The 18,269-nt window shown below is 36.8% G+C and overlaps 2 protein-coding genes across 5 annotated transcripts; both read right to left on the bottom strand.

Moving 5' to 3' along the window:
* Nucleotides 1–336: 336 nt before the first annotated feature.
* On the bottom strand, nucleotides 337–8,587 carry LOC122656614 (probable plastid-lipid-associated protein 4, chloroplastic). 4 transcript variants are annotated; one of them, XM_043851213.1, is made up of 7 exons: nucleotides 8,201–8,586; nucleotides 5,780–5,893; nucleotides 4,905–5,000; nucleotides 3,386–3,460; nucleotides 1,967–2,037; nucleotides 710–776; nucleotides 337–674 (listed from the first exon to the last, which is right to left on the bottom strand). In XM_043851213.1, the coding sequence occupies exons 1-7, from the start codon at nucleotides 8,519–8,521 to the stop codon at nucleotides 669–671; spliced, it is 750 nt and encodes a 249-aa protein (XP_043707148.1). In that variant the 5' UTR covers nucleotides 8,522–8,586; the 3' UTR covers nucleotides 337–668. The 4 variants fall into 4 exon arrangements, with proteins under 4 accessions (XP_043707148.1, XP_043707147.1, XP_043707149.1 ...); XM_043851212.1 differs by having other exon boundaries at nucleotides 337–776; nucleotides 8,201–8,585; XM_043851214.1 differs by lacking the exon at nucleotides 3,386–3,460 and having other exon boundaries at nucleotides 337–776; nucleotides 8,201–8,587.
* A 6,659-nt stretch (nucleotides 8,588–15,246) lies between these two features.
* On the bottom strand, nucleotides 15,247–17,764 carry LOC122653822 (radial spoke head 10 homolog B-like). Its single transcript, XM_043847771.1, has 3 exons — nucleotides 16,718–17,764; nucleotides 15,631–15,859; nucleotides 15,247–15,537 (listed from the first exon to the last, which is right to left on the bottom strand). The coding sequence occupies exons 1-3, from the start codon at nucleotides 17,572–17,574 to the stop codon at nucleotides 15,373–15,375; spliced, it is 1,251 nt and encodes a 416-aa protein (XP_043703706.1). The 5' UTR covers nucleotides 17,575–17,764; the 3' UTR covers nucleotides 15,247–15,372.
* Between the last annotated feature and the right edge of the window lie 505 nt (nucleotides 17,765–18,269).

Raw genomic sequence — 18,269 nt, 5'->3', positions numbered from 1 at the left:
TTAAAGAACCACACCAATTACAGAGGGGAAATAGGGGGGTAGGGATCATTGATAAAGTTGATGGTGACCACATCAAGGATTTAACCAGGGATTAGTAAAACTAATTAATCAACAACATATTAAGAAGGTAAAGAATATAGGTCAAACCAACTAGCAAACACTTCAAGAAATTACCAGGAAGTAGGAAATCATGGATTAAATCGATAGCAGTTTACTTCAAGAGGCTAATAGGGTTAGGGAATCAAGGATTGACAGAAGAAAAGAAAGATGATATATTCTGTGACATTTATAGGGTCATGAATGTTTGCACTCCATCATGATTTTCTATAAACACTATCTTACAAATGCTTGCCAATGGCACCCTTCATTTCAGAATGAAGATTTTTACATTCATAATTGTCAATAGCCTGAACATTTAATTGGTCTCTTCACAAATGTGATAAGTATATACATTATACACAACACACCATAGCCAGAGGCAAGCTACCTTGAAAAGGAAGGAATTGTATGTAGTAAGAGCAAATTCAGCATCCAAATTTTGCACTTGATACAAAACATGACAAGAAAAGCTTGTCCAGGTTACCCTCTTCTGTTGAAGTACAATAGCCGATGTCTCCAAGCAGAATATAATAAGTCTCTCTATTCTCATTCGATAGAAATCCTAATCATCAAACATATATAATGCTGCAGAAGTATCCATACATCAGACAGGAACCCTATAGGATGGATCCACCATTTTCAAGATAAACAAGTTACCTTTGTCACCCCTAGAAATTCTGCACCAATAAAGGAAACAGAAAAATGAATATATCATTCTCAGGAACTGGAGCATTGGACAAAAGAGAAACATGTAAGAATTGATCTTCTAGCTGAGAGACTATAATTGAATAACGAGGTTATGTTGCTTCTTTAGTTCAAGCCCATCCTGCTGTTGTACATTGCAGAACAAATCAAAGTGTTACAATCATTATCCCAATAGCTCGTACTGTTAAGGGCCACCAACAATGTATATCAACACACAACACCACTCTCCCCCCCCAACATGTTCAGGCCTACACACACACACACACACAAACGGCTCTACATGTGGCACCAAGGGGGCACAAGGCATAGGGGAAAAACAACACAATACAAACCCCTCACACTTACCAGGGGATCGAACACCCAACCTCCTGGCTCTGATACCAAACTGGTTCTCCCAAAAGCTCGAGTTGTTAAGTGAGGGCCACAACAATGTATATCAACACAGGACAACATATAGAAAGCAAGCTCTAAAGTTACTTTATAATTTCTGGGCTCGCCACTATTTCTTAGCACAGACACTAAGGATTAATCATTTACAAAGATTAGTATGAGTTGACCATGCGTACAGAACAGATCTGAAAGTAAAAATTATTCCCAAAGTTGCTCCCAAATTTAAATAATCCAATTTACTTCCCTGGCAATGCTACAGTAGTTTTCCACCCTTATCTATCATCTGTTTGTGAAATAAAGCAATGACAACTGAGAAAATGCTGTGGACAAAATCTCCACTATATTTGCAACTTAATTCTCAAATTAAAGATATTATTTGCTAGTTTCCACCACCCCCACCCTCCCTTTTCACGGTCTTAACAGCAAACCGAAGTTTTAAAATTCAGGATCCATAGCAGGATCAGAACCGGCTAACCCACCTGAGTTTAGCCGAGTTTGGAAGGAAAACTTGAGGTATTAGGTGGATGAAATCAACCAATTTGATCAGTGATACTAAACAGTCTTAACACCATGCTCAAACCTATATCAAATCAAATATTCAAAACAATATTTCAAGTATAGTTCCTCGAATCCTCCACAAGCCATTTCCTTGGTATTCAAGGATAGATCACATACATTTAGAGTACGGTTGCCAGCTAATGATTTGGAAAAAAGAAATGGCAAGACAAATCTTCAAGATTAACACAGAATGCACCTCATTATCTTGACTTACCGCAACTCATCATCCAAGTATGTGATTTCCAATTCACCAAAACGAGCTCTTTCAGGTGCCTTAATAGGTATCTGAATACCATAAAATTGAAAATTAATAAATCAAACAGAAATAATTTTCTTTTTGCAAGCTAAGAAAATATAAACATTAAATACCAGAAGGAATCACCTACACAAGGATTCTATGAAGAAAATAGTTGCAGTTACAATTCAATTCGGCCCATCCTCCCCATACAAAAATTCATCCCAATCTTTACCAACTCTACAAGTGTTTTATCCCCTGAACTCTGGGACAATGGAAAAACCAAAAAGATAATAACTTCCTTACTCTTTTCAGTTTTCCTTGTCCTCAAAGATTAAAGGATGTTTCTCTCTCCAAAGGCATCAGCACACAGCAAAGTTCCATACACCAAGCTATTGAAGCCTCTCCCTCTACAGGCCCTCCCAACCAGCTCTCTAGCACTGATAGAATGGAAGCCAAGAAGACCATCTAATCCTCACGACACTCAGTAACTTCCCATATGGCAGCTGCAAACTTGTATCTTGCAAACAAATAATTGACATTGTCCTCTAATTCGAACATGACCTACACTAATTCCTAGTCTTCCAACCTCTTCTAATGTGAATATCAATTGTCAAACTTTTTTCAAATTCCAATCAAGCTATTCACATACAGAATGCCACGTTTCAAATAACTCTGCATGGATACATAGTGTGAATAACATCTATGAAAACCCTAATACAGCAGCAAACCTTTTCCAAATGTTGAAAGCAACCAAGAGGAAGGAAAAGGAAAAAAAATTAAAAAAAAAACTACAAAATCTTGTTTCATCACAATGCTTTATTGTGATTTTTCCTCATGTCCATTCCCTTCAATGCAATGTCATTCAAGAAATGAAAGAACAAAATCTTTCCATGCAAGAAACGAAAAAAGATTTCATATGCGCTGTCATTTGTGTTACACTAAGAAACTGGATTACATAACTTAATAGGAGAAATTATTTTTAACAAAAAAACATGAAAGAGCATGGTAATATCAAAAACAGAAATGAAAATATTGCCCATGTGCAAGAATTGAGTTATTAAAATGGTGAAGCAGTATAAAGAAGGGAGTGCAATTATCACCATCAAATGAAAAATTATACAACTGCTCTTAATGTGAAAAATATATGACTACGATAAAACATCTGCACAATAGTTCATAGCCACCAGAAATAGATAAATACTTGAAAGACTGGACTTCCATAAATAAAAGATATACCAAATTAAAATTGGATGAATTTTAATTCCAATTACTATCAAAGTTACATCAGTAATATGGAAGGAATTACTTTCCATCTGCTTAAACCATCACCACCATACAACATCAAAATTTTTTGACAGATTAACTGATGTCCACAACAATTTAGAAATTACTCACCAAGCCCAAAATTTTGAAATAATCGAATTTAACGGCCACCTTTCTTGGGTTAAGAGGAGTTAAATCCGCTGTGACCTACAAAAACGTTGCAGTGAACTTGCTAGAAACTTCAAAGCATCATTGTGTACAAGTAAAATGCAAGAGAAATTATTCCTATTAAAGATGAACAGTAAAATTATGCAATTACAAAGGACTTGGATCAACCAAAAAATTGGCCCCCCAGTTCCCTCCAGAAGCCTGTTAATAATAAATTACCAAGAAGACAGAAACCCAAAAATATGCTTATAGATCATAAATAAGAAATAAGCAGCTCAAATAAGCAATCCCAAGCACCATTGGTACTGGATAAGCTTGTTTAGCCAATCCAAGCTCAACAAAAATTCTAATGAGCTGAGCACGAGCTCAGCAATAAAATTTCATCAGAAGCCCAAAACAAAGCATAATATTAAGCCTAGATAAATCCTGTTCCAATGTGTCCACTCTATCCGGGTTCATATCTTCCATTAAAACATAAGCTCGGAAGCACCCTATCTTCTCTCACCACTTCATCCCTGGCTATGTTTAGCTTCCCCTTGCACTTTTTCCACCATCAACTTGAACCATATAGCTATAGTCGAAGTCCTACGAAAGAAACCCAATTTCCAATTATAGTATACAGGTATGACCCAGACACGGAGGAAGTCTCAAGGTGTGTTGCATCCACCTTCTTTCAAGCCTTAATAACGTGTTTGAATTTCTAAGCCAGGACCTTGAGCCCTTTTCGTTGACCCTGGCCTCCAGGCAACATTGATGCATATGCAATCACTTAACTTCTAAAACATTTCCCAGTAGAAGCAACTTGCTGGGAGTAATAGGAAAGGCTTTTCCATAATTTTAATTTACGACGAGACTGACATGCTAATAGCTTGCAAAAACAAATAAAAGAATAAAATCCCACAGAAGGTAAAGTAGGACATCTATAGCCACACATGGATGTTCTTTCGATATAACCCCCAGCTCAACCGTTTCTTACAAGTAACAGTAGTAACACTAGTTCTATGAGTTCTCCTGACATACATAAACCCAATTGGATGCAAAAAAGTTGGTTCGGAGTAGCCAGACGTAAAATATCAGACTACTTCCCACTGGGAACCAAATGAATTTTTAAGTAGACAATGCTTAAGGTAATAATATTTATTAAAAAAAATGCTTGAGGTAATAATAACATTAAAAAAATATATAAAAAGAACTTATCACAGGCCAGATATCGCAATGGCATCAAAGAACTTCCCCAGGATATGGTCCAAATTAATTAGAGCTCAAAGAAGTTTTCCATATGAGGATCATAGAAGCATCAAATCTGGCAGACCTTCATACTATATGACTAGACTACCAGAATACTTATTTGAATCAAACTCATGATAAATGTTAAGGACTCAGATAACAGTTTCCATCATTACTACCAGATTAAAGGCCTAAAAAATAGAAATATTTAACAGAAAATACAACAATAAGGTCCGACGTTAATTGAAAATTTCACCTGATTAAAGAATGGCCAAGATTCCATATTTTGGGCTCTCAATGTATCCACATTAATTGCCTGGTAGTTTACACTTGATCGTAAGAATTTGGGCCTCTGTAAAATTTGAATTAATGAGTAACAGTTCCATATAATAATATCTTTGAAAACAAGAGGGGAGAAATCATATGCTGAGTTTATCCCACGTGTAAAAAACATGATGTTATCTAATCAGGCTAGAGACACATTAAAATAGACCACGAAGATGGGGTAAGAGTGTGAGCAGATTTACAGTAATGGTTGAAGACTGTTTCTTTTTAAGGAAAAAAGATTGGATGTTAATATTGATCATTACCACTTTTTGTTAGAAAATTGAACAACTGAGGGTACTGAAACCCAGACCGAAATACAACCTAACAGCATAAAGCCTCATTAAACAAAGAGCCCTTAAAGAGAATAACACAAACAACACCAAGGATAAGCACAAAGGCAAGAAAAATCTATGCAACTAGGAGAGGATTAAAAAACCATATACTGTGTCCAACCGATCCCAAAAACCTATTTCCTAAATTGCAGCAGCCAACCACCATAACATTCAGTTCTTGATCACAAAAACCTGTTTCTTCCACAAAAAATTATCAACTCAGCTACAATTCAGTAAAAACTAGAGAGATAAATTCTTATTAATTGACAAGCATAGTAACAAAGAAGGAAACTTTCCGTATGAACAACATACGTTACAGGGTAAAATAAAAGACACACAGTAACTAATTTTGCAGAAAAGGAAAGAACTCTGTTAACATCTTATGTTTGAACAGTAAAAGTAGTCTCACACATTCGGTATGAGTTATCAATAATGGATAGAATTTATAAATGGCTTGAGGTTAACATCAAACCTCAGTTTGCAGGATGGACCTCGAAGTTGTATAAATAAGCTCCCACTTTCCATTCAGCAAATCAGACTTGAGTGGCTCCTTTGTTGGATTGACTACTTCAAGCTGACGTGCAATCTAATTGTCAAAAGAAGTTCCAGAACAAAGAAACAGTAATCAGGAACTAGAATGACACGATATCCTTTCAAATTAGAATGAAATATTGTACTTGCTTCAGTAAGTTTCAAAGAAAACTCTCAAATACCTATGTTAAAGTATATCGGGTCCAGGTGGAGAAGAGGAAATCTCGATTCTAGAGATTCCTCCCCTCCTCCTGTGACTCCTAGTTAGAGTTTGAGTCTGTCCTTTTTCTACTTTGAGTTGCTGTAGTCCTAGTTGTTAGTCTTAGTTTTATTTCATTGTTCTTTCCTATTGTAACTTGGAATCCTATCATGATTAGGAATTCCTAATCTGATTAGGAGTTCCCCCTTTCTATTGTAATTTCAGGTTATAAATACAAGTACTATGAGGGAGACTGTCATATTTGACAGTTCTCCTCTTCTCCCTATTACATTCTTCTTTTCATCTTCTTATCTCCCATCTCTCGGTTCTGGTTCCCTAGCTACTAATCTCGCTACAACCTATTAACAGAAAAGAGTGAAAACCTGGTGTCATTGTGACCTCTACAGGACATAGCTTATTTTGGACCATCAAATGAATTTTGATCATAGGAAAATCTCTGTAGTCCTAAAACAATAACTGAGGCTTACAAATCCAGTTCATTGGTAACTTCTGCAACAAAAAGGGCTTTTGAAGGTTTACAACTCATTAGCTCCTACATAAAATGAGGATGTAATTCATAAAGCTCATTCTTGAATGCAAAATATTTTGGAAGGACCAAGTCATCCGAAGATTTTGACTTTGTTACTACCATGTTGTAAACTATCCGACATATGCTGACAATTTTATTCAGATAAGTCCTAATCAGAATACATCTTGTATTCCCTGCTGAGATTATCTATATACCATTTGTGCAGTTCTTTATGCAGTTATACACATAATCTATTCGGATTTCAGCTATGCAGTCAGGCTACCTTTAAAAACATATTCCAAATTGTGCCACATAAAATGTATGGCCTTGTCTACCTGAAAATATTCACAAAGTTTATGAGTTGAAAGCTAAAACTGGCTGTCTTCTTATTAGCTAGCTTCTTAGTTCCTTCTTCTTCTTTTTTTAGGGGGGGGGGGGTGAAAAGCTTATTAGTTCTTACAATAACTCATCTGAGGAGAGTCATGCCAAAACAAGGGTTTTTATGGATGTTCACATTTAATACTATGTTTTGCTCAATCATATTCAAAAAATGTAAGAAAAGCACTTCAACCATAAAATAATGCAAAAGATACAGTATAGCAATTTCACAAAGAGAGAAAAGGCAAAATTCCACAAATTCGAAGCACAATTAATCTCCTGATGGCATCTTTCGAAAGAATACTGGGAATGCTTCTTTTGTAAGAAGACAAGGAAGAAGATATACCTCCTTGGGGTCCCAACATTCCAGCCAGTTGCTGTTCCTAGTCTGCAACTTTGGTAGCTGGAAAACTTCAACAAGGTGGTTCTGGTATCTTGTGTTTCTCAGGCAACACAATGGCTAATGGATGCTTTGTGTATATCAACTGAGACCAGGACCCTTGTTTATATATCCTCCCCCTTATTCCATCCATTACAAAAGAAAAAAACACGGTTACTATTCTCCACTCCCAATGGCTATGGGTGTTAAAATCCAATGCCTGTACAACCCAACAGCTATGTGCTGATGTGGCCAATGGGCCACATCAGCTTACCTCTTTTAGGTCTCATTATACTAACATTTGATTAATTACCAAAGGACTGTTTATCTATCTCAACTCCCTATGAAGGGCAAATCAACAAATGCAAACTAATTGAGTTCTAATAATCATGCTGTGTCATCTAGACACAAATTATCAGATAGAAACCAAGTTCGAATGTTCATCGTAGGTCACATCAATGAATCACTTGCCTTCTACCTCATGGTGTCTGTTCTATACTTCTGTTTCTAGCAATCATTCTTCTACATCATCTTTGAAATTCAGCAAAAATTCTATCAATGAAAGAAAATCAACTGAATTAAGGTAATCATGCACTCATGATCAACACTCCTCCTTATAATCTAGACAAAAATTATCCATAGAATACAAATTGGAATTTTCATTGTCCGCAAGCTCGAGATGTTTGTTCTGTTTCTTGTAATGCTTCTTATACATATTTTTATCTTTAAAATATCACCACAAAATCAATGAAATCATGAACTTTCAACTTTTCACAAAAAAGCAAAAAACTCTGGGTTTCATGAGAAACCCTACACAGTGCTCAAAATTCTATACTGGGATCCAAAATTTCAATCTTACAGAGTGTCTGAAGCTTACCTGATCGACTTCTTGTTGATCTTCAGGAGAGGCGTTGGCGCCACGATCAAGCGGAGCAATGGTCTCAAGAAGCTCATCCTTGAGGGTCTTAGTGTCTTTACCTTTGGTCAAGAAAGATTGAAGGAAAGAAACTCTAGTCCTCCATTTCAAAGGACTCGTTGAGGTACAGAGCTGGTAGTTGTCGCTTTTGCAACTGGGTTTAGCAGGGAAGCAGAAAGGGATGGATGAAGAGTGAGCATGGATGGCAGGAAGGAGAGGATAGGTTAGTTGGAGTGGTGCTGTGAGGGCGACAGAGGGAGTAACAGAAGAAGATAAGGCCATCGAGGGATGATGCAAGCGTTTGTGAATAATTTCAGTGGAGTTGGTGATGACATAATCACGGCTTTGTTTCGCTGCTGACCGTTGCGAGCGTAGAAGACTCGTGCAGAGTGAGACTCTCAGCACGCTCTCACTCGGAAGTATACTAAAATGCCGTCTGTATACTACCACGTACCAGTTTCAGGTGGCTTGAAAATATATGCATGGGGAAGTGTTTGCTGTAGGCCAGTGTGGCCCCTGCAAGCGCACATAGACCAATGAGAGCATGCAGCTGTAGGGATTTTATCACCTCCAATTCCCCGGTGGAATTGGTATACTAGTTGGAATAGAAGAAGCACTAAAGCAAAGATTGCATTCACTCAATTACTTCATGCGCTATTTCAACATCTCCTACCAACGGGTAGGTTTGGAACCCTGCTTTTTTCTTTTAGAAAACGTGAATTTGTTAGGTGGGTCATCCCGTCCTACTTGGTCACGAGTAGCTCAACTATGAGGCCATAACTACGGAGCAAACCATAGAGAGGCAAACCAACACTTATCGTAGCTCAATGAGGTACCAATCCAGTCATACTGCCACCCACAAACTTAAGGGAACGAGGCACTTGAAGAGTCCAGACCCTTTCTTTGTCATTCCGCATAATCAAATCAAGATGTGGTGTCTGCCTATTCATTACATCGGTGAGTGTACAACCCTAGGCATCTCTCTTGTCTTGAGGCAAGGGCTGAGACTTCGGGGCATGCCTGGCATCACCTCGAATAGCAGTGTTTGGTGAACGGTAGATGCCTGAATAATAGTGAATTGAGGCATTATCCAATTCGCCTCTCAAACTTGTGGAATAGAACCAACAAACCTCGGTTGAATATCTCAGCCTTGCCTAGAAACAAACATTTTTGAAGCAAGGTTGGGGCTAGGTCAAACCTTTATGAAAAGTACAATTAGTCCTTCTGTACTCTTCAGAGCCTCAACTATTCATTTTCCACAGGGAAAGGAGAAAGGAAGGACCCCAGTAGAGTTTTTTACTCTTTATATATATATTCACTTGTCAAATTTCAATGAATCCAAATTCACCCAAGTGGCAAAACGATGTATTGAAAATTATTACCAAGGAAAACAAAGGTGCATGAGGGCATGTCCACATATGAAAGAATACATGAAATCTCAGTCTAAAGTTTGACATGTGGAAAATATATATAATTTCCTAAACATCCAACCGTAAGAATTTTCAATTCACCCTTTCACATGGCAAAAAATAAGAGTTTGATGGTTTGTTCTAATAAGTGAGACTGTGAGAGTATGCTAGAATTTTTTTTAATTCTTTTATTAAAAAAATTATTATATTTAAGTTTACTAGGATGAGCCATTGTGAGGACTCTGGGCAAACACAGGGAACACCATGTGTCATCCACTTTATACTTTTTAGGGGAAGAGAGATGAAATGAATCAAATAGAGTCATCATCTAAATTAGAGTCTATGAGCCACACAAAACAAAAATTGACCCCAAGGCTACCAAGGGGGGAATTGGTTGAACCGTTTGTCTGAGTACAGGTCAATGTTACAATCTAGGGAAAGTGTTAAGCATCTTGGTCTACCTAGTAAAAATCAATCTTTATATTAATTTACTAAATTGCATCTAACACATGCATATAAGCTATCATACAATGAAAATACAATGTTGAACATAAATAGGGAAAATTTAGAAAACACATATCAAAGGTTCTTTTTTTTTTTTTGTAAGCACATACTAAACATTCAATTGCAAGGCAAAGGTTAGTATACTAAATTTAAATACAAAACATTCAACATGACCATGAGAAGACTCAAAACCTAACCCTAATGCATGGAAAAATGAAGGAAACCCCGATTATGTTGACTAGACCCTAAAATAGTGGGAAAACCTTAATTTATGTGACCTAACTAAAAAAAATACGTATGTACATTTGTGTATAATAAAACATGGTGAAATTTACCAAAACAATCCTAGAGAAAAACAAGACTAGTAAATCTAAAAAAAAATCCCTAAAAATAATAAAAACCATCTTTAGGATAAATCAACGATGAAAACATGATAAAAACACTGGAAATATGAATTTGAAGATAAAATCATGTAATCAAGATTAAACCATGAAAAACCAATAAAACCCCTATCTAACGGTGAAGACCATGAAAGAGAAGGTAACTGAAAACATGCTAGCAAAACATTGATTAAACTAACAATGAATGATCTTAAGAGTTCAACCCCCCCCCCCCCCCAAAAAAAAAAAAAAAAAAAGAATGATCTTAAGAGGGGTATCTCGGTTAATGGTATTGTAAATAATATTTTATCTTTATTTTAATGCTTACTTTTATTTTCTCTGTCAAAAAAAAAAAAAAAAAAAAAAAAAAAAAGAAAAAAAGACAGACACCAGAATGAATAGAAACCTAGATCTAACATGATAAATGAACTAGAATATAATGCAAACAAGAATCCTTGGCTATGCATGCATACTATCATGAAGATAACATCATAAACTACATTGTTTAATGGACTACTATCACATGATATATCAGAGATTAGGTAAATCAATATAATCATAATATTCATCATGAATTAACTAGAAAAAACATGGAAAATAATATGTAACCCTAACATACAAAAACCTAATCCATAGATGCATAGAGAAGAAGAACAAGATGCCATATTTAAAGCAAGCAACATCATCCACAAAGAGACTATAACTTATCAACATGAAGGATCTATGGAGATCCACCTTGGAATATCATGAAACAAATGAAAACATGACCTAGCCTAAGCATGTATAGGATCATGAAACCAACATGCAAAATCTAACCTACGAATGCAAAGGTAAAAGAAAAAGAACAATGTGCATGATTAGAAGACATGAACACAACCTAAATAACATATTGGAAAGCCAAACATGAGTGTCTGACCACTACCTAAATAGGTAGGATCACATACCCTTTGGGAATGCAAAATAAGCACAGAAGAAGTGAAGTACACAGTGGAAATAATTTAAAAAAAGGTTCAGGATCGTACCTTATTGAAGAATTATTAAAATAGAAGATTAGAGGCTGCTCTTGACTCAAGAAAAAAGCTCAATCTCAAATTCCTGGGTTAGTTTTATATATGCAATTTAAAAAATAAACCTATTTTCAGACCATAATTATTCATGTGTTAGTATAATACAATAGACTTATATATACAATTTCAAAATCATCGGCATGCTGTTATAATGTTAATTTTCCCAAAATTTTATACTTTTATATGTTATAATGCTGATTTTCACCAAAAATACCCCCAATAATGCCATTGTGCTACCAAATGTAATGTTCAAATGATTTTCAAAAGTTATATGCATATATATAACATGATCCCATCTCCTTTGCATGCTATTATCCCTATGTTGAATTACGTCGGACCTTATCCTTAGTAAGGGTACGTAGGCAGCTTGGCGAATTATGCTCATGTTCGGTCCCCCTATATGTTTATATTATATATATTTACCTATTTTCATATATGCTTTACTGTTTTTGGCCTTGATACCTAGACTAGGTCAGATTTCCTGCTTTGAATATACTTGCTAGTTAGTAGGACTAGTTAGTAAAATTAGTTAGATAATTAAAAACGGTCCAAATAGAAAGAAATCGGCCATCAGTCGGGTGTGACTGGACGCCTAACACCTTCTCAGCTTGTAACTTTGAACCTACCCAAAGACCTTGAAAAACCTTTGTCTTATCCATTGTTGGGTCAAACTTTTTCCCCTCGAAAAGGCCCGAAAGGGGAAGACATTTATGGGTCCTAAACCTTTTTCTAGGTGACGACTCCTTAGAAAGAAGGAGAGAATCCTAATCCCTCTCTCTCTCTCTCTCTCTCTCGACCAAATCTAGGCAGAACCAACTGAACGAAATTTGGATGATATAACCCCAAGAACGAGGACAGAGGTGCAAATCTCCAATAGTACCCTAGGTAATTTATTTAAACTATTCAGTTGTTTGCACAAGAGTATAGACGTTTGTCCAAGGGTACATATGTCTTCTTAAAGATGCAACATACAATGACTAAGGACTTTGCTTATTAACATCAAACATCTTTGAAAAGGTGTGGACATCTTTTCCTTGAGTATGAATGTCTCCTACTGAGCATGGATGTTTGCTGACACAACTTTGTGTCTAGACTCTAGACAGTATTTAGTCACTATTGTAGCCACTTAAGTTTGGAGATTGTTCAATTAAGTCTTTCATGGCCTTTTAAGGGAGTTTTAGGTATGAGAGATCTACAAAAATAAGATTACAATAAAGCTACACTATTGAAATCAAAATCCTATGCTACAAAGATCTTTTTCTTCTTCGATGCTTCCAAGACTTGGTTTCTTCATGACTTGAGTGATGTTTTCCCCTCCATGACTTTTGTTCCTTGATGTTTGGTCACTAAGTTTTATATTTCCTTTGATGTATCTTTATACTCAAGGGATTGTTTAATCCTCTCACATGCACACACATATTATTATCTCAGATACCATCATCCAAAAAGTTGCTTCATCACCAAAACAGAGGCATGAACCCAAGGTTGTTGAACAACCACCTTAACAAGATAGGCTTTGTTGGAACCTAGAATACATGAGAAGAATAAGAACTAAAATTAAGTGCAAAATTTTATAAGGTTTTATTATCTTTTAGTAACATTCTTGGAGCTTGGTTTTTAGTTGAACATCTTGGTGATTCCCCAAACTGTATTGACCAGAGCAGAGATTTAGATCAAATGAGGGAAAAAGCAAAACTTTTATTATAATGATAGAGGTCAAATAAACAAGTATACCCGAAAACAAACAAAACCCAAAATCTATAATTTGTAAACAGGGAAAGGGTTCTCCCACGATGTCAATATGAAGAAATATTTCACGTCACACCAATGACAGTGCGAAAAACGATATCATATCCACATGTTGCTTACATGATCAAGACTCAAGACAGAAAAGAGAAAAACAATAAAAACACACCATGAGAGGGCTTTATTACACTAAAAGTCATGGGAAATTTTTTGATACTTTTTAATTGTGGGGAATTGTAGGGACATGCTACACCATGTACTACAAAATAAAGAATAATATGAATGCATCTCATTTATAGTTTTTTATTCATGTGTTTTGGAACCATCCTTTGAATTATATTCACGTTGGGGACAAAGGTTAGTCATGGTGAGGTCTTCCTTATCTCTATAGGAGTTTCAAACCAAACCAATCTATTAGGGTTAGTCAAAAAGACAGAAAAATCATTTTTCTTAATCACACGCCCCTCACTGTTCACTATTCCTCCCTCCACCCTAACCCCACCCACTTTCACGTTCTTTCTTGTATTCATTATTGTGAAATGCAGGTGGGAGTGGTTGGATATGAGAGGCAAAGAATTCAAAATGGCAATGCTAAGAAAGGCTTGTTGTCATTGAGTGGAACACGAGTTGTAATAACTTGAAAAAAAAAGGAACACAAGTATAAGAAAAGGGAAATCTTCACAGGCTTCCAAACACCCAAAAAAATTCAATATAATGCAAATGGCTTGTGTGGATCCAAACATGCAAGAAAGGCGCACTATTTTCACCACCCACTCCATGTGCCTCCTTAAGTGTAGGGTAAATGGCAACACAACATTATCCCACCACAGGAAAGCAGGCACATGGCCTTCTAACATTAGTTAAATACAGAGCAATTGATAAATATAGTATCTTCACCCAATTTGGAGTTCAAATCCAGCCGCATGATCCTCAATTTGCTGCATTTTCAGTCAAGCTAAGGAAGTAAGAAAGAGTACATTAGTTTCCCAAAATTGATCTTCATTACCTCTTGGATACTAAACAATGTCACCCAGGTTGATTGCAGAAGGTCCCGCATTGGTGTAGGCACTATATGACCAGACAATGATCTCTTCCCATAAATGTATCCTGAATAAATAAGGGGATGAGTTTCCTACAAAGGTAATGTATGAATGAATCTGCACACTACACCAATGAAGGGCTCAAAAATGGTATTATCCATATTGGATCCACATATTGGGTCCACATGGGGCCCACATGATCAAAAAAGGAGAGTATCAATGTGGGTCCCATTATTTATTATGTGAGAATGGTACGAAGGAATCTGAACAAAGGCGCATTCTTCCTTCTCCCATTAAATGAATTCTGGAAATGTTCTTTAAAAGAATGCCACCGTTTCTGCTAAAAATGTAGTGTTAGTTATTGTCAGTGTAAAACCTTCTATTTCCATTTGGTATTTATTAAAAAACAAAACTTATTTCCATTTGGTAGATCCCAACCCCAGGTGGAAAGTGAGAGGAAGGAGAGGGGGTTGGGAGGAGGGTTTGTCATTAATTCAATTTGCGAAAATGAGACAAGCTTTACTATTCCAGAATCAATCCTTTCAATGGAAGTCCTTTATGAGAGGGATAACTTTCCACCTGGTCATGAGGACTATGGAAAATCCTATCTTACAGCATTGGTTCATGAGTTCTGGAGAACTGGAGAATTAAACCATTTTGAATTTGAATGGAATTAGAGAAAAGTATTCAAATACTAGACACCAAATTGTTGCAAAAGACCTAAGACATTGGTGATGAGTGAGGCAGACTTGGACAGGAACAGCTCTTGAAAATTCATTTCATTGATATACATATGGAATTCTGTACATGTTACAGTGTGATCAACTAGATCATCATCTACTTCATCAAAAACAAAACTAGATCATCATCATCTACTGTTAACCCTCTCTCTGTCTCTCCGGGCTAGCTTTTCCCAACCCAGGATACTTACCCGCTGAAACACATTAACTTAGCCAATTTACAGTTGTGTATGGGGAGACTCATGTCTTAAACATCCATGTCACAAAATTTCCCATCTATTCTGTTCTGAACAGCTTTGATGGCTGCAACTCTAGCAGCAGTAGCAGCTCTGTTCGCAGCAATGACGGCCTTTTTCACTAGGTCATCAACTGGGGGAAGACGACTTGCATTCTCTGCTGCTTTTCGAGCTGACTGAAGTTCAAACAGAAAAGTTTAAAGGCGTTGGAACCCAAGCACAAATAAGATTAAAACAGTCAATGTGATATTAATGATAATTGATTATACCTGAACTGACCGGAGGACTGAATCAGTTAATTGGGGTAGAGGAGTTTTGAGGACACCAGAGTCCAACTCTCCACATCTGGCATCGCCATTTTGAAAGGTGTACATACCGAAACCTTGCTTCCGACCTTCATGCCATGAACCCTCATAACAGTGGCCATTGGCAAATTGATAGACCCCAAACCCATGGATCTTGTCTCCGAAATACTCTCCAACATATGTATCTCCATTCCTGAATCACAACCAGATGTAGCCGTCAGCAATTAGATGCTTAAACAGATTACTTGTAATTAAACTTAAAAACAGACAAGGATTCATAGGATCGCAACAATAAGATTGTGAAAGATTGAATTCTTCATTCCCTCCAAACTGAAAATAAACTAATGAAGTTTAGATATAAAGCGCCTAACACCATTTAACAGGAGGAGATCAATCTGTTTCCACTTTCCTCACTGTTTTATGAATCCAAATTCGGCGACTGCTCACTAATGTAATGTCAGTAGACTACTCATTCTTCAATGCTCTAAACTTTATCATGTCATTTCGAAGAGTAACATTAGAAGAACTAGGAATCCACTCGACCTCCAAACTTAAAGGATCAACATGATCAAGTAATCAGTCGATAACAAACCAGAAAAAATAAAATAAAATAACCGAAATGCAGGACAGAACCCACCTTATAACGAGAATATTAATTAGACATCTAACACAATACTTCTGGGGTGTCCAAGAAAACAAACAGAAACCCTAATTGAATACCAAGCAAAATTTTACAGTTCTATCCATCAGGGTACAGCATAAAAATTCCACAGCAACACAATAATAGAAGCATTTAAGCCTCCAAGAATACAAGTTCTCTATTCATCCAAAAGAAGGCACCAAGAAAACAATTGAATCAAATTCCGACTCTTTAATCCAACATTTTCTTGCATAGCTATGGCTAAAACAACATTCCTTTATAAATCTATCATTTTCAATAAGAAGAGAACTACTTCCACTGATACTCCAGAACATTACTAGGGTTGAAACACAATTCCTTACATATTAAAGAAAGATAATAAAAGACAGAAAGATTAATTTTTTTTTTTACCTGAAATGGTAGCAACCAAGGCCATGCTTGACACCACACTTGAATTCACCAACATAACAGCTCCCATCAGAGCAAGTCTGAACTCCCATACCATTGCTCTGTCCATTAAACCATTCCCCAGCATAGCTATCCCCTGTGTAGAACCTGTAAACCCCATACCCATGTCTCAAACCTAGCCTATACTGCCCTCTGTACCTACTCCCCCTCGACCAGCTCTCAATGCCATATCCTTCATATCTCCCATCAATCCAATCTCCCTCATACCTGCCATTCACAAAATAGTAGTAAACACCACTCCCATTACACTTCCCTCTGTGAAATTCACCTTCATAGAAATCACCATTACTGTAAAACTCCACACCTTCTCTTATAATCTTCTCTTTTTTGAAAGAAGAAGAGCCTTCGTCGCCTATAAACCATTCAACAGATTCATTTCTTCCCTTTGAAAGTCCTAACTTCTTGTTCTTCTCATCCCAGAATTGTTTTAGAAACAATGCGGTCTGGATAATGAAACCCTTATTCTTCCCACCAAAATAAAGCGCAACGGCGACGAAAATAAGAGCTAATAACAAGTTTTCCGAATTGGGTATCTCTTCTCTTCTGAGATAAAAGTAGAAGAACAAGAAGAGAGAGAAACTCAACAAAGCCGTGCCCAGAACAGGGATGAGACGATTCAAACGATTCGAAAGACGATTTGAAGCTCCTGAGACCGATTTGTGAGTTTTCTGTTCTTCTGATGCAGATTCTTCGTCACGTATAGCAGAGAGACTATGGATTGAAGATCGAATGGTTGGAGAAGATCGAATAAGAGAAGATTGAGTTCTTGTAAGTTTTGACTGACTTTTCTGGACTTCCATTGCGGTTATCGTTTGTGCAATTGTTTCTGCTGTGATTTCTTTTCCCTTTAAAGGGGATCTCTATAACGTGAGATTCTTACCACGAGGATTGAATCGGGGAAGGCCTGAGACATGGCAGGTGTGCGCAGGATAAGCAGACGGAAGTGCGCAGGTTAACAAGAAGCATAAAGAAGAAGAGAAGATGTAAAAGTAGAAAAAATCTCAAAAATGAAACCGTTCTTATTTCTTCTACCTGAGGGGAGCAATCTTCAAAACGTATTGATGTTGTTCAATTTTATCCGTTCGATGGTATCTAACAGTTATGATGCGTTGGATTGGTTGATCATTTTGTCCTTGGATAAGTCGCCATAGATTGGACGCTTGGATTTTGAGGGTTTTTTTGAAACGTTAGATTGAAACAAACAGGATTTCCCGCGTTTGACGATAAGATATGGACGTCGGATCTAGATTCTGATTCTGCCTTTTTGCCTTTTCTTTATTTCGCTGTGCGGCACGTGCGACTGATACGATTAGTTTTTTTTTATCTTCCGGCAAGAGCTCTACCGGTCGTGTAGCCCCTGCACTAATTGTAACCAATGAAAGTATACACTGAGAGGATCAATAGGGACAGAATGATCTATTCACGCACAAAAGCCTTGATTTGTATCTGGGTGTAGGAACCACGCTAATCATGAATTTTTATCATCTTAAATGCG

This window comes from Telopea speciosissima, chromosome 3 (assembly GCF_018873765.1).
Source record: "Telopea speciosissima isolate NSW1024214 ecotype Mountain lineage chromosome 3, Tspe_v1, whole genome shotgun sequence".
NCBI classification, from domain to species: domain Eukaryota; kingdom Viridiplantae; phylum Streptophyta; class Magnoliopsida; order Proteales; family Proteaceae; genus Telopea; species Telopea speciosissima.
This window is presented reverse-complemented; position numbering and strand designations above follow the sequence as displayed.